Below are 15,454 nucleotides of genomic sequence, written 5' to 3'. Positions count from 1 at the left end.
TTCCAAAACAAAAACATTTTTGATGGTATATTACATTTTATAATAACTGACAAATATGTCCCTAAAATATAGTTTAAGTGATTAAATAAATAATATATTAATATCAATTTAATAAGTTGTGAATTTAATTCTTACATTATACAAAAATTGAAAACTTAATTTACGATTTATGTCCCTTAATATAATTGAGGACACCGAGTATAAAAATATTGCAAGTAGCGATCGTCTATGCTAGATATCTGGATGAATCTATTATTTAACTCAGTGGGCCTAGTCGGGCAGCGGAATAGATTGGCCGACCGGGGGGGCAAAAGGGCGACTTTACCCTCATTTTCTCTGGACTGTTGAACAGCAAATAGAAACTCGTTCGGCATTTGGACTCGTTCAGTCACTGTCAATTGGAAACCCCTCTCTCTCTCTCTCTCTCTCCTCTCTCTTTCTCTGTCTCTCAATCATCGTTTCTTTGATTCACCTCATCCGAATCGACCTCCCAAATCAAGGTAACCTCCGATAAATATCTATCTGAAGATGAGTCTATATGTTATATATGTGTTTGAAAACCTGTAAGCTGTGAAATTTTGGTTTGATTTGGTTCAATATCTTGGACAGATGCGAGTTATGTTAAATTTATAGCGATAAATCTTGAATTTTCCAGTTGAGTTGATTGAAACTTGTGAGTTGATTTTATTGGATGAAACTTCATTCAATTAAGGGCCGGAGGTAGATAGCTTAACAAGAACTGCGAGAAGTGACCGATTATATCAATTTTTCTCAAAGACAAAATGATTATTGAGGTCCTGTTTGATTTCTTTGTAGCTTTCAGCTCTTCTGGGTCCGTTTTCGAAGTCTTGGGGAAAATAAAAATGTCGTTTGGTTGGGTGTTTTCTTTCCCAAAAATAAAAACCGAAACGGTGTTTCTTTGTTGTGCTTGTGCCCGTCTCTTCCATTTTCTGACTTGATTTTCTTCATTAACTATTCAAAGTATGCAATTTCACAAATATTAAGTAAAAAATTATGGTGTATACAAAATAAAATTATATTACATGGTCTTACAAAATTCTGTCACTAAAACAACACTTACCTTGCTATTTGAGTTTAGCTGTATCAGTTCTAGCTTGCCAGCACTATTATGGCCTTATCTTTTGCAGACCCTTAGAACTCATATCTTCTAAAGTTTTCTTACAAAGTTGTTCTTGGTCTTCCTCTGTGGCCCTATTTGATAATTTCTTAAATTCATATCTAATTGAGATTGAGTCTCTTAGGTAAACCTAATTTGATTATGAGTACGGGATCATTATAGGTATAGGAGACCCCATCCTACTAGAGTTGCGAGTTGTCACCTATAAATAGGCAACCTTGAGTTCAGTTGTTAATGGACACAACACTGAAAATCTGTGAGATGATGTAGGCAGATTTATTATGCTTGTGTGTATCTTGATTCAATAACCAATCATCGGGATGTGAGTGATCAATTATTTGGCGTTGAGGTGTGTTGTCATGTGACTATTAAATAAAAGGCGGTAATTAGAGATAGCCATAGCACATGGTAGTTAGCTGTTGTATGGGGTTTTGGGCGGGAGCTATTCATTTTCGAATGGCCCACTTGTTTGCCCATTGGACGGAGGAGATCAGTATGAATTTACACTGATCTCACTCTCAAGGCATGAATGAATTGAATCTTAAAGTCTTCTCTCAATTCTCCCACTCTCTTTCCTTCTCTTTCTCTCTCCTTATCTCCCTCACACAGATCTCTCATTAGAATTCTCCTCAATTCCTTGCGGAATTCCTAAGATAGATCAGTTAGACCCGTAGGATCTGACAATTTGGTATTAGAGCGATCCCGGCTAGGCGGAGCTGCAAGAAGAATTGGTGATGGCAGACGACACACGGATGAAGAACATGGAGGCGCAACTACACCAATTTGGTTCCACGGTATTTGATCTACATGCAAGAGTTGATCAGCTAGAATTGGGATCCAACCACAATCATGAAGCGATCATCTCCATTGATCACAAATTGGACGGGGCAGTCAATCAAATCCGAGAAGAAGTGGGAGCGTAGATCCGGGAGCAATTATAAAGCTTCATGGTTATGTTCATGCGATAGCAACCGATAAATCTCTCTCTAGATTTTCCCCCTAGGGAGAGAACAGACCCGATTCTTCCCGGTCATGGGATGAGTCAAAGGAAATCGGGAACCTCTGAGGTTGGGGAAGAATTAGGAGAAACAGGGGAAAATTTGGTTGGACTAAGACAAGGAATGAATGGAGGTCTTGGCCATCCAGGGATACCCATGCCAAAATTGGATATCCCTATGTTCGATGGGAGTACACCTCGATGGTGGATTAGACTATGTGAGAGGGCCTTTGAATGGTTTGGGATATCGGAGCATCAGAAGGTAAGTATGGCAGCGACCTACCTTAATGATGTTAGGGATGATTGGTACCAGGGATGGGCCAAAACGAGAGGAGAATGCACATGGGTAGAATTTGCAGCAAAATTTTGCGAAAGCTTCGGTGAGAGAGAGGAATGACGGATGTGGTGGAGGAGTTTAACAAAATCAGACAGAATGGATCGGTGGCTGAGTACCAGAGGAGGTTTGAGGAGCTGAAGGCGTTGATGCTCAACCATAATCCCTATTTGACAGAGGCTTACTTCGTCTCTAGTTTTATTAGTGGATTGAATAAGAAGCTAAGGCCCATGGTGAAGGTGCTGCTACCATAAACCCTTAAGCATGCCACTGACAGTGCCCGATTGCATGAGCCGACGATGGAAGCGCTCATGAAGAAACAATGGATCATGAACATGGGAGGAACACATACTGTGTTGACTCTCGTTGGGAAGATTCAGGGTAGAGAAAATTGGAATGGTGTACAAGGGGTGAAGAATTTACCAACATTGGGCTCGAAGACACAAAGTGAGAGGTTGATTGAACAGAGGAGACAGATAGATACTTCCCCAAGCATCAGTGCAAGAAGCAACTGCTTTTACTAGAAGGAGAAGAGGAGGATGTAGGAGAGGAAGAAATGCGAAATGTGTTGGAGGAAGGAGACGAAGACAATGGAGAGATATCTCTACATGCCTTGAGAGGGCTAGCTAATAACAAAATCATCAATGTGGAAGGGAAGATTAGAGAAAGTAAGCTGATGATCCTGATTGACAGTGGGAGTACCCACAGTTTTTTGGATGAAAGTAATGCCAAACGGTTGAAGTGCTCCCTGATTAGCACACAACCACTTTCAATAACAGTGGCCAATGGGAGTAAAGTGATGAGCAAGTTAGCTTGCGCTAAGTTCCGTTGGGAGATGCAAGGTGAAGAGTTTGAGGTAGACTTCAGGTTATTAAAATTGGGGGGATGTGTTGTGGTGTTAAGGGTAGATTGGATGAAGCAGGTGAGTCCCATTTGCTTCAATTTTAACAAAATGGAGGTGACTTTTGAGAGAGAAGGGAAAGGAATGACACTGGTGGGCAGCAAGGAAGCTGGAGTATGCAGGATGATCATAGGAAAACGTCTACAAAAGATGCTTAAGCATAAGCTAACTCAGGTGGCCCAACTTTTTGTCATGACCCAAGGAATAGTAGAAGGGTATTATTGTAATCGGATTGTAATGGGTTGTTAGGATATTTTTATAAGTTGTTAGAAACACATGGGTGCTGTTAGGAGGTTGTTAGAAATTAGTTAATTAGCTACTATGCCTATATAAAGGCCCCATTGTAAGAGGAGAAGATATGTTTGAATTGATAATTGAAAACTCTCATTCTTTCTCTAAAAATTCTCTCAAATCTCCCTCTCATTTCTCTATTCTGCTTTCCCTCATTTCTCCCCCATTCTTTTTCAATTTTCTCTCTAATACATTCTGCTCTTGACCTTAATTCAATCAGATCTTTCCGATTGTCCATTTCAGTCCGTTATGAACCCTAGGATCATGACAAATTGTATCAGAGCGGTTGTTCTTCGGTTGTGGTTCGTGCAATTTTGGTAGTTGATTCTCGACGGAATTGATTAAGCAGAGCAGCTAGTCGTTTATGGAAGCTAATTGTAGGTCGGTGAATTTCGAAAGTGTAGCAGGCCAGCGATTAACGAAAGCTGGATTTGGAGTTGCGAGCTGGTTTCAAAAGTCGCGCATCTGGTCCAGTGAATTCAAATAGCAGTGTCGGGGGTGAGTTAGGTTGCTAGTCCATAGCGATCGGTTGTAGTGTGTGCTAGCGAAAGCAGGTTTAGGCGATAATTAGAATTCGCAGAGTGCTAGCGAAAGCAAGTTTAGGCGATAATTAGAATTCGCAGACGAGAAGACGAGGTAGGGGCGACGCAGACGAGGAAGGTGTCGCGACCATTATCAAATGCAACCAGTGAGTAGGTAGAACTCGAGGAGGAAGACGCGGTTCTCTCAATTCTGATTAGAGCATAGAACTGATCCTAAAATGTGCCACAATGTTGCTGTAAATTTTGAGGTTGAGGAGCAACAACAATTGAAGGCTGAAGGACTGCAAGTTTCAGCTGTTGCCTGTGACCAGAAGCAGCTAAATTCAATGAAGGCACTAGATGAGGATATATTGACTGGATTTGGCATCATTTTGGATCCTCAATCTATGGGTACAAGCTATCTTAATTTGGTAGCTATCACCAACCCACGGGAAATGGTATGCCGCTCTTTGGAGGAAGATGTAGCTTTGATTGCACTAATTATCATTTTTGTTTCAGCTGAAAAGTATCCAAGAACAAAGAAGAAGCGGCCTAGAAAGGGAATGATAAAAGAAAGAACAACCAAGCTAAAGAGAGTTGGTATTGGTTGAGGAGCAATGGCTAAATTGTTGTAAGTTCTTGGGGACAAGAACTCTTTCAAGGAGGGGGTAATTGTCATGATCCAAGGAATAATAAAGGGGTATTATTGTAACAGGATTGTAATGGGTTATTAGGATATTTTTATAAGTTATTAGAAGCACATGGGTGCTGTTAGGAGGTTGTTAGAAATTAGATAACTAGCTACTATGCCTATATAAAGGCTCCATTGTAAGAGGAGAAGATATGCTTGAATTGATAATTGAAAACTCTCATTCTCTCTCTAAGAATTCTCTCAAATCTCCCTCTTATTTCTCTATTTTGCTCTCCCTCATTTTCTCTCTAATTTCTCCCCTATTCTTCTTCAATTTTCCCTCTAATACATTCTGCTCTTGACCTTAATTCAATCGGATCTTTCTGATTGTCCATTTCAGTCCGTTATGAACCTTAGGATCATGACACTTTTTTCCATACAGACGATAGAAGAAAAGGAGAAGGATACAAGGGAAGATGGTGAACTGCTCGTGGCAATCAACAACCCTTCTCAACCAGAGTGGGAGGTAAATCAACTCGACCTACTTTATATGCTTTTGTTTGAATATGAGGATCTCTTTAAGGAGCCAACAACTCTACCCCCTTCTAGAACCCATGACCATTCCTTTAATTTGAAACCCAATTCGAAACCTTTAATGCAAGACCCTACCTATACCCCCCTCCCAAAAAACACAAATAGAACAAATGGTCAAAGAAATGTTACAACAGTCCCTAGTCCAACCTAGCCATAGCCCTTACGCATCCCCGATATTATTGGTAAAGAAGAAGGATGGATCGTGGCGTTTTTGCATAGATTACCGCCAGCTAAACGCCATGACTATCAAAGACAAATACCCAATCCCCCTCATCGAAGACCTTTTAGATGAACTAAATGAGGCCACCATTTTTTCTAAGCTTAACTTAAGAGTTAGCTATCACTAGATTCGAATGAGCCCAAAAGACATACTGAAAACTGCCTTCCGAACCCATCAAGGCCACTATGAGTTCTCGGTAATGCCCTTTGGCCTTACCAATGCCCCAACTACTTTCCAATCCTTGATGAACCTCATTTTTGAACCTCACCTAAGGAATTTCATCTTGGTATTCTTTGATTATATACTGGTGTATAACCGAACCTTTGATCAACACTTGACACACCTTAAGACCACCTTCGAGATCCTTAGAGTCAATCAATTGCATATTAAGAGGTCGAAGTGTTCTTTTGCTTAAAGGCAAGTGGAGTACCTTGAGTACATTATATCAAGCCAAGGGGTCAGTACGGACTCAAAGAAAGTATCGACCATGCAGTCCTGGCCAAGACCTACGTCCCTAAAAGCCTTAAGAGGGTTCCTAGGTCTAACGGGGTACTACAGAAGATTTGTGAAGAACTACGGAATCATCAGTAAGCCCTTAACTCAATTACTGAAGAAAGAAGGGTTCAAGTGGGGAGAACAAGCTGAGGCAGCATTCAAACAACTTAAGAGGGCTATGAGTGAAGTGCTGGTGTTAGGCCTACCTAATTTTCACAAGACCTTCATGCTGGAAACAGACGCATGTGAAACTGGGGTTGGAGCAGTGTTGATGCAGGAGGGAAGGCCTCTAGCCTTTCTTAGCCAAGCCTTAGCTCCCAGGCATCGAGGGCTTAGCATCTATGAGAAAGAGTTTATAGCTGTACTGATGGCAGTAGACAAGTGGAGGCATTACCTTGAATGGGGCTAATTTGTGATCAAGACTGATCGCCAAAGCTTAAAGTTTCTGTTGCAGCAGAAGTTACACACTCAATTACAAAAGAAAGGTATGGCAAAATTGGTGGGCCTTGACTATACTATAAATATAAGAAGGGAAAGGATAATGTTGTAACTGATGCATTGTCTAGATGTCAAGAAGAGAGAGAAACAGTAGCCATAACTGCTTTGGTACCGGATTGGTACCAAGAGGTGGCCACCAATTACGATAATGACAAGCAAATAAGAGGGTTACAAGAATAGTTGATTGTGAACGCCTCCAACAAACCCGAGTATACACTTAAGAATGGGGTCATACGATATAAAGGGAGAATAGTAATTGGGAACAGACAAGATATCAAGCACAAGATACTCCAAACCTTACATGAGTCTCCACTGGGAGGGCACTCGGGAATTCAAAATATATACAACAAGGTAAAGCAACTCTTCTTCTAGCCTAAATTGAAGGAAGCATAAGTTTGTTATGGCATGTGATACTTGTAAGGGATGTAAGCATGAGAATGTAGCGACATCGGGATTGCTACAACCTTTAGTTGTCCCAGGACAGGCATGGGAGAGTTTATCAATGGATTTTGTGGAAGGTTTGCCTAGATCTGAAAGGAAGGATTGCATATTAGTGGTGGTGGATAGACTCACCAAGTTTGCTCACTTCATGAGCCTATCTCACCCATACGCTACCCAAGAAGTTGCTAGAGTATTCCTGGACCAAGTCGTCAAAATACACAGAGTCCCGAGTACCATCATCCCTGATCGAGACAAGGTCTTCACTAGTCTAATGTGGCAGTCCTTACTAAAGTCCCTGGGATCTAAGCTGAGCATGTCGTTGGCCTACTACCCCCAAACTGATGGACAAATAGAGAGAGTCAATCAATGCTTAGAGAACTACTTGAGGTGCTTATGTTTCCACCATCCCACGAGTTGGCACAAATGGTTGTCATTAGCCCAATGGTGGTATAACTCCAGCCACACCTCTATTAAAATGTCCCCATTTGAAGCCTTATTTGGGTATAAACCCCCCTTAATTTCTGCTATCCAAGAGATTACTAATGTGGCAGCGGTAGAAGAGCATCTCCAACAAAGGCAGGAAATTTTGGGACAATTAAAGAATGATTTAGCGATGACCCAAAATAGAATGAAACAACAGGCTGATAAAGGAAGAAGCAAGAGAGGGAGTTTGCAGTAGGGGAAGAGGTATATTTGAGGCTAAGGCCAACCCACATCCCCGTGCTAACTTCAACACTAGTGACTAAGCTAAGTCCCAAGTACTATGGTCCCTTCCCTATTGAGGTGAAATTGGGTAAGGTGGCATATCAGCTCCAGCTACTGGAGAATTCCCGTATCCACCCGGTGTTTCATGTATCCTTGTTGAAGAAGGGTGTTGGAGGTTGGCAGGTGAGTGCAAGTCTGCCCCAGGGTACTGGCAGCAGTACGCCCCAAGCAGAACCCACGGCTGTTCTAGATAAAAGGGTTATCTAGAGGCATGGAGCCCCCATAACTCAGGTGTTGGTGAGGTGGTCACATCTCCATAATGACCACAATACGTGGGAGTATCTACCTGATTTACTTACACAGTTCCCTATAGTAGCTAGTTTGCTTTATATTTCTTGAGGACAAGAAATGTTTCATGGGGTGGGAAAACTGTCATGTGCCTATTAAATAAAAGGCGGGAATTAGAGATAGCCGTAGCACATGGTAGTTAGCAGTTGTATGGGGTTTTGGGCGGGAGCTATTCATTTTTGAATGGCCCACTGGACGGAGGAGATCAATATATATTTACATTGATCTCACTCTCAAGACATGAATGAATTGAATCTTAAAGTCTTCTCTCAATTCTCCCACTCTCTTTCTCTCTTTCCTTTTTTTTCTCTCTCCTTATCTCCCTCACGCTTAGATCTCTCATTAGAGTTCTCTCGAATTCCTTGCAGAATTCCTGAGATAGATTAGTCAGACCCGTAGGATCTGACATGTGTGTTGGGAGGGTTTGTAATTTCTCCATGCAAAACTACTAGTTAGTTAATTATCCCATTTGTATAGGGTTGTGGAAGGAGGCATTGAGGCTGAACCACACTAAATTCACTTTGCCATATTTTCTTATGATTTTTGTGTGATCTGATCCTAAAAGGTTCTACGTCTTTTGTTGGACACTTGTTTTATTCCATTAACTCTCCTCAAGAAAGCCTCAATTGGTCTTTTCTCACATGACCAAACCATCATAATCAAGTCATATCCATCTTATCTTCAATAGAGGTCACTCTAACCTTATTATGAATAATATTATTTCTAATTATATATTTTCTCTTATGGTGACTATGTTTGCTCATCCATCTTAACATCGTCATCTCTATTATACTCATATTTTATATGTATTGGTGTTTTATCGCCCATCATTATGATTTATACAACAACATTGCTCATATAACTACCTTATAAAATTTTACTTTTAGCTTTAACGGAATGTTATTATCACAAAAAACGTTAGATGCCCTTTTTTCATTTTGACCATCCTACATTAATTCTATGGATGACATCCTTATTAATCTTCTCATCTTTCTAGATGATTGATCCAAAATATTTGAACTGATATTTTCTTAGTATTACTTGGTCTTTCAATTTTACTGTAATATCATCTGCACTTCTTCCATATTTTGGGTTTTCAAGTTGCTTAACTTAAAACCTCTAAATTCTAAAGTATTCCTCAATATTCCAAGCTTAGCATTTGCATTGTCTTTTGTCTTACTACCAACACAATGCCATTGACAAATAGCATTTACCAAGGCACCTTTACTTGGATATGTTTACAAAAGTTCTATCACTATATGAAAGAACAAAATACAAGTAGATTCACCAAATGATGTTTTGTGTTTTTGTTTTCAATTTGAAGATAACAATAAAAATCAATTGACAAATTCATTTTTAATTTTTCCAACTGAATGAAAATGGAAAACAAATATTTGAAAACTTAAACTGAAAATGAACACACGAAAACTAACAACAAATTGAATGGGCCCTAAGAAGTCCAGTTATCTGATGGATGTTAAAACTAAAAGTTCTACTTGTTGATATTTTATATTTCTTGTCTTTTACTGAACCAATTTCATTAGGTTGTGCTTGTTTGAGGAGAAAATAATTGCTTTAATATAAAGTTATTCAGTTTTGAAGGTGGATTAGTTTTTGAAGGTGAAAAGTTACAATCTTGTTTTGGTGTAGTTTTTATTTCAACATATTTGAATTGATATGGAAGAAGAATGGATATTATGATACGGTGTTTTTTGTGCCTTAACTTCATTTTGAAATTTTTACATCAGAGTTAATCTCACTTAGGTTGAGTACCTTTCAATTTTCACTCTCCTTTTATTTGAAGCTCCTTAATTTCAAAATTTTCTTTAAGCAATGCCATGATGATGGCTTATCATTTCTTGGGAGCATTTGAAAAACAGACTTTCATTCTCCATTATTTGTAGTTCATCTTTTGAAATCCATCTGAAGTTGAGAGCAAGAAGAAAAACAACAAAAAAAAAATCCATCCAAAGTTTAGAGTTTTGTTTCTTCAGAAACAGTTTCTGCTAAATTGAAGTTTGGTATTTTCATTCTTTTAATATCTGAAATTTGTTTTAGGTAAATGCCGTACCCAAGAGAAAGAAGGTGAGTGCCATTTAACAAAGAGATTTCTTTTCTTTTTTGTCAGTTTTTATTTGATTTTCATTTCTGTGTTACTTCTCTGGTATGCTTGCTTTTAGGTCTGTGTCACCACCCTATTCCAGGTCACCTGTTAGGGATCGTCGATCAAGATCATTGTCAAGGTCAAGGAGGAGTCGTTCAAGGTACAATAATTGTATGCTGTGAATGTTGCACTTCACTGACCATTTTACACAAGAACTACTATGCTTGAATAATCTTGCTTTTTGGCTAAAAAAAATGAGCATTATTACAAACCAAAGGGACCTAGGTTGATGCATCTGTTTGTTGATTTGTATGCAATATATGGAATATATGAATGTGTTGTTGCAGAACTTGTTTCCTTATTAGATGTTTTCTTCCATGTGACCATTCATTTGTGTTGCTTCAGGAGTCATGATTCAGATGCTGCTGCTAATCCTGGAAATAACTTGTATGTGACTGGTTTATCTACTAGGGTTAATGCCAGTGAACTTGAGAAGTATTTCAGTGGTGAAGGAAAGGTATCAACTCTTTGAATCCAGTTCTTATATCCTGCATGGCACGTAAATTCTTTTTTGTTGAGGTCCCTAATGAAGAGATGCACACTAAACTTGTGATTGAGGTTGCACTGTCAGTTGATATGACCACACTGAGTTCACCATGTTGTATTTGCTCTAGCCTTTCTTGTATTATGCAGGCAGTCATGAAATTCTGGACAATTGCAGGTCACCTGGTGCCATGAGAATGCGCAAATAAATTGCATTTTTGGCAAATAAAACCTTGTTGCATTTGTTGTATGATTTTCTCAAATCTGCAAGAGTGGATGAATCAGATGGCAATTTTTAGGATGCAAGATTTTGGCTAATCAAATTAAGCTGCATTTTATATTGGCCTCGCAAGTTATTTTCTGTAGTTAACTCTGGCCATGTTCCATCCAATACTTTATTGATGTAATAATTATTTAAAAAATGTCTGTTAATTTACCTATTCAAACAAAAAATTAACATAATCATTATGTTTAAGCATTTGATTATTATGTCTCCAACAAAGATAGGAAACTGTTGAATAAGAAATTGGATCCATTAAGATTTTCTCTGTCCTTTAGTACAGGTAGAGATGACCCCTTAGAGAGAACCAGATATCTGCATACAGCAAGTTGAAGAAGCTTAGCAGGCAAATCTGCTAATGCTGTGAAGAAATTTCTCGTTGAATCATCTTTTTTCTTCTAACTAACTGGAGAAAATAGCAGATACACAATTATAGAAATTGTGGAAGATAGAAAGTTCTACCAGGTTGAAGTCTCAAAAACTTCGAGAAATCTTTTTAGACTAGCTTTTGATCTCAAGGCAATTTAGAAGGCCTGAATAGCTTTCTCCTTTAGTCATTGATTTCTAGAAAATCATTTAGTGCAAATTGGTTTTTCTAGTTCTCTTCTTATGGATTTTGGTTCAGGTTTATAAAAGAAAGAGATTTTGAATATCCAGATAGTTCTGAGTACACATGGAATGGTTTAATCAAAATTCATGCGTAGTGGTTATCACACTGTTGTGCTGTTGGATGTGGAGGTTTAATGGAACAGGAGCATCCAAAAATTATTTTTGTTAGTTGTGGCGCAGCTCAGTAGTCCTGTGGTCTTGTGCAAAACTCTATCTATCTTTATTGTTCTGAAAGCTTGAAATCATCAGGAATGTAATAGACGATCTCTTTAAGATTTGTCTTCTGTCTGTTTATTCATAATCAGGACAAAGTTTATCATTTTAGTACCTATTGGAGATTAATTGCACATTCCTCTTGTTTGCAGGTTGTTGAGTGCCATCTGGTTACAGATCCTCGCACTAAAGAATCTCGTGGGTTTGCTTTTGTTACTATGGAAACAAATGAGGATGCAGAGCGCTGTATTAAGTATTTAAATCGTTCTGTGCTAGAAGGACGATTAATAACTGTGGAAAAGGTATTTCCCCCGCCCCCCCTTAAAATGGTTGCAACTAATGCACTGTAAACTGAGCGTAAATTGTTTCAATGTTTCATGTAACAATTTTACTATTCGGTTTAGGTTCTGCCCATCTTCAGAAATGTTGCCTGATAAATTTTGGCAGCAGGTCTGGTCTGTGTAGCTCCACCGAATTCACTCTAAGCTCTAAAGTCTAAACAGTTGAACTTACCCCTTCACGCTATGAGCTCTGCATCGACAATTCAATTCATCGATTCAAATTCAACTATTTTGCGGAGGGTTGTACGCCCAGTAACAGTGTTAGACACGGTTATTTTATTTCTTTTATATTCTTGAAAACTGTAGAGGTACAATGAATTGGTTTTATTTTATATGGCCTTTTTAGTTTTTTTTTTTTCCATTATCAGCCTTTTCCATTTAAGCTGGGTGCCTTACAAAAGAAAAGAAAAAGAGAAGAAAAGAAATGCCCAGATTAAGTAAAAAGCAGACCCAGGAAACCATTGGCCATGGCTCTTTTATTACCAGTAACTTGTTTCTTCTATATGTTTTGGGGCCTTTGAGCAGCAAACACTTCTTGTTGCATCAGTTCTTTTATAGATGATTCTGGAAGGGGAAAAATAATTCTTGGATTTTGTTTGACCTACCTCTATGTATATTGATCTAGTTATCTCATGGATGTGTCCTTTTTATTTCTTATTATCCTTGAACTTTGTTTAAACATGTTTTGCCTGAGCTTATGCTGTTCTGCCTATAATGTAGCTGTTCCTTGCCATTTGTCATGAAAGTTATTTTCATTTTTCTCTGTCTGCAGGCCAAAAGGAAACGTGGGAGAACACCAACTCCTGGAAGGTACCAGGGTCTGAAAGATAGGCGAGGTACATACGAAGGTTGCTGTTTTATTCTTTTTCATTTGACATGCACTTGAATGTTTCTAAACAGCCTGACTTGAAGTTTTTATGTCTTTACCTGTTCATATCTGACTTCTTGCTTTACAGTGGTCTAGCTGACATTTATTATTGTTGGGCTCAGGTCTGTCCTTAAAAGTTGACCTGAATCTAGGGGTGGCAATTTGTGTTAATAGGTCATGTCAACCTATGAATATAACAGAACAGAGATTAATCCAAACAAACGCCTCGACAATTACCTAATGATGTCAAATACCAAACCCAAACACAAGTACACAACCCATTTATTACATTGATAATGTGACACAACTTGTATAACCCATTTAACTGTCAACATGAATTGGCAAGAAACAACTCATATCATCTGTTTAATAAAATGAATCACAGCATAACACGACCTGACACCAATAATTAATTAAACCTATTTTCATTTAACATAACCTAACATGTCTACTTAAATGCATATACATGAAGATAAACAAACAACTGCAAATATAATGTAAAAGTTACTTCATACATGAATTACAAAATGACAAATCATTATAACATCCAACATGAACTCTTAACTCTAAATTTCCATCTATAATGTGGAACAATTTACATAAAAACTAAAATTCAAATTATATTAATTAACATCATTCATTACATGCTAACATTTATTTATATGTTTTCTAATTATTATAAATATTTTTAAAATGGGTTATACGGTTACCCAGGTTATACGGGTCTTTTCAGGTTAAGCTGGTTAATTATGTCACTGGTAGTAACACGGTTTGACACAATTAACCTGTTTAATTATACTTGTGTCTTTTAGAGTTAAAAGGTCAACTGAACTTGACAAGGTTAGTTTCATGTCATGTCTGGATTGTCCTAATTTTGACACAGCCTTGTTTAAGCCAAACCAAACCAACTAATTTGGTGTCATTTTCGGGTCATGTACCTATTTGCCATCCCATCTGAATCCTCTCCATGTGCCATACAGTTAGTATGAAGCAAAACCTAGGATGGATTGAAGGACTAACTACTTTGACATTTTAGGATTGAATGAATGCATTGTCATGACTCCCGATCGGAATGGAGAAACATCATCCATCATTTGTCTTGGAACTCAATTTTATTTGCTCTCTCTAGCAAATTACTACTTGGCTTGGTTATTGGCCTTTCATTGATTCGAGATAAACGGGTTACAAGGTTAGCGTGGCATCCAAGTAGTAAACAAGTAGTTCATTAAGTAAAATTTGACATTGCCATCCAACTAATAAAAAAGAACATATTTGTACACATTTGTGGAATAGATACAATGCCTCCCATTTATCCTGCCTCTTACCTTCAACGTGTGATTGTGTAGGACGTGATCGGAGAAGGTCTCGTAGCTACTCACCCCGCCGGAGGTATGACAGAGATCCTTATTCCAGGGACCGCCGGGGAAGATCACCCTCCCCATATAGAAGGCGCAGGGAACGTTCCTTGTCAGCGGGGGGCAGTGGCTACACCAAAGCTTACTAACTCGATCCGCGGTCGAACCTGTTTTCCTCAGGCGGTGGTTGTGGCTTCTCATGAACCACGTAAGTTGCCAGCCCTGCTTACTCCATGCATCTCATTAAGCTCAAAAACTTCTTCTGGATTTTGGCTGTGGAATTGTGTAATTGCTAATACTCTCTATCTTGAAATACCTTTGAAAACTAACAATCCTAGTTAAAGCATTTGTCTCCAATTCAAGTTTCGTGCGTGTGTGTAGAGTTTGGCTTCACCCTGCTTCCACTGCCTGTGTTGGTATTTGTAATGCCATTGGGTGTTAATTTGCATCCAAATGTTCCAAGGTAAAGATTGCTCTTTTATGGCGGAAATATCTTAGTGTTTTGAGTAATGATAAAATTATATACAAAAATGACCTTTTCCGGACACTCGCGGACCCTACATGCCCTAAACTTTGACAACCAGTGGATAAGTGGATAAGTTCTGGTTGGATTATGGCCCACTTACAGCTTTCAGTCAAGCTTTTTCTTCTGGGCCCATTTAGTCCTTTTGACTGAGGTTACTTTTTGAACCTTTCCAGTGTATAAGAACAGTAAAGAAATAAATAAATAAATAGAGGGCGTGTTTGGAGGGAGCCCAAAGCGCTTTGAATCCGGAGGGCGGGCTCTCATTCATTTCAATTAATTAATTTAATATCATCCATACCGGACCCCAAACCCAACTTCAATTTCTCACATAATTTATACTCTCTTTTATATGGAATTTGTTTATAAAATATTTCTTATTTAGAAATTTTAAATTTTAAATAATTATTTTAAGATTTTTGTTTTTTATTTAGCCCGCCGCCAGCCGGCTCCTGCTCGGCTCAAAGCTGAGGCTGTGGTAGTCGCTGCGTCGGCTGTAAGGAT

At 38.6% G+C, this 15,454-nt stretch overlaps 1 protein-coding gene across 5 annotated transcripts in view; it reads left to right on the top strand.

Annotated features, from left to right (window-relative positions):
* The window catches only part of LOC127813295 (serine/arginine-rich splicing factor SR45a-like), a 38,949-nt gene extending 24,165 nt beyond the window's left edge, over window positions 1–14,784 (top strand). Inside the window, exons 1-8 of one of the 5 annotated variants that reach the window (XM_052354199.1) lie at window positions 389–500; window positions 5,256–5,339; window positions 10,173–10,199; window positions 10,295–10,378; window positions 10,624–10,735; window positions 12,016–12,165; window positions 12,977–13,052; window positions 14,419–14,784. In XM_052354199.1, coding sequence (XP_052210159.1) covers window positions 10,177–10,199; window positions 10,295–10,378; window positions 10,624–10,735; window positions 12,016–12,165; window positions 12,977–13,052; window positions 14,419–14,576 — 603 coding nt within the window. In that variant the 5' untranslated portion in view covers window positions 389–500; window positions 5,256–5,339; window positions 10,173–10,176 and the 3' untranslated portion in view covers window positions 14,577–14,784. Of the gene's footprint in view, window positions 1–357; window positions 501–5,255; window positions 5,340–10,172; window positions 10,200–10,294; window positions 10,379–10,623; window positions 10,736–12,015; window positions 12,166–12,976; window positions 13,053–14,418 lie in introns of those variants that run through there. The other 4 variants (XM_052354200.1, XM_052354201.1, XM_052354196.1 and 1 more) reach the window with 4 other exon arrangements.
* Window positions 14,785–15,454: the final 670 nt, after the last annotated feature.

Source organism: Diospyros lotus, chromosome 11 (genome assembly GCF_014633365.1).
Source record: "Diospyros lotus cultivar Yz01 chromosome 11, ASM1463336v1, whole genome shotgun sequence".
Taxonomy (NCBI): Eukaryota; Viridiplantae; Streptophyta; class Magnoliopsida; order Ericales; family Ebenaceae; genus Diospyros; species Diospyros lotus.
The sequence above is the reverse complement of the archived record's forward strand: the minus strand, read 5'-3'. Positions and strand labels throughout refer to the sequence as shown.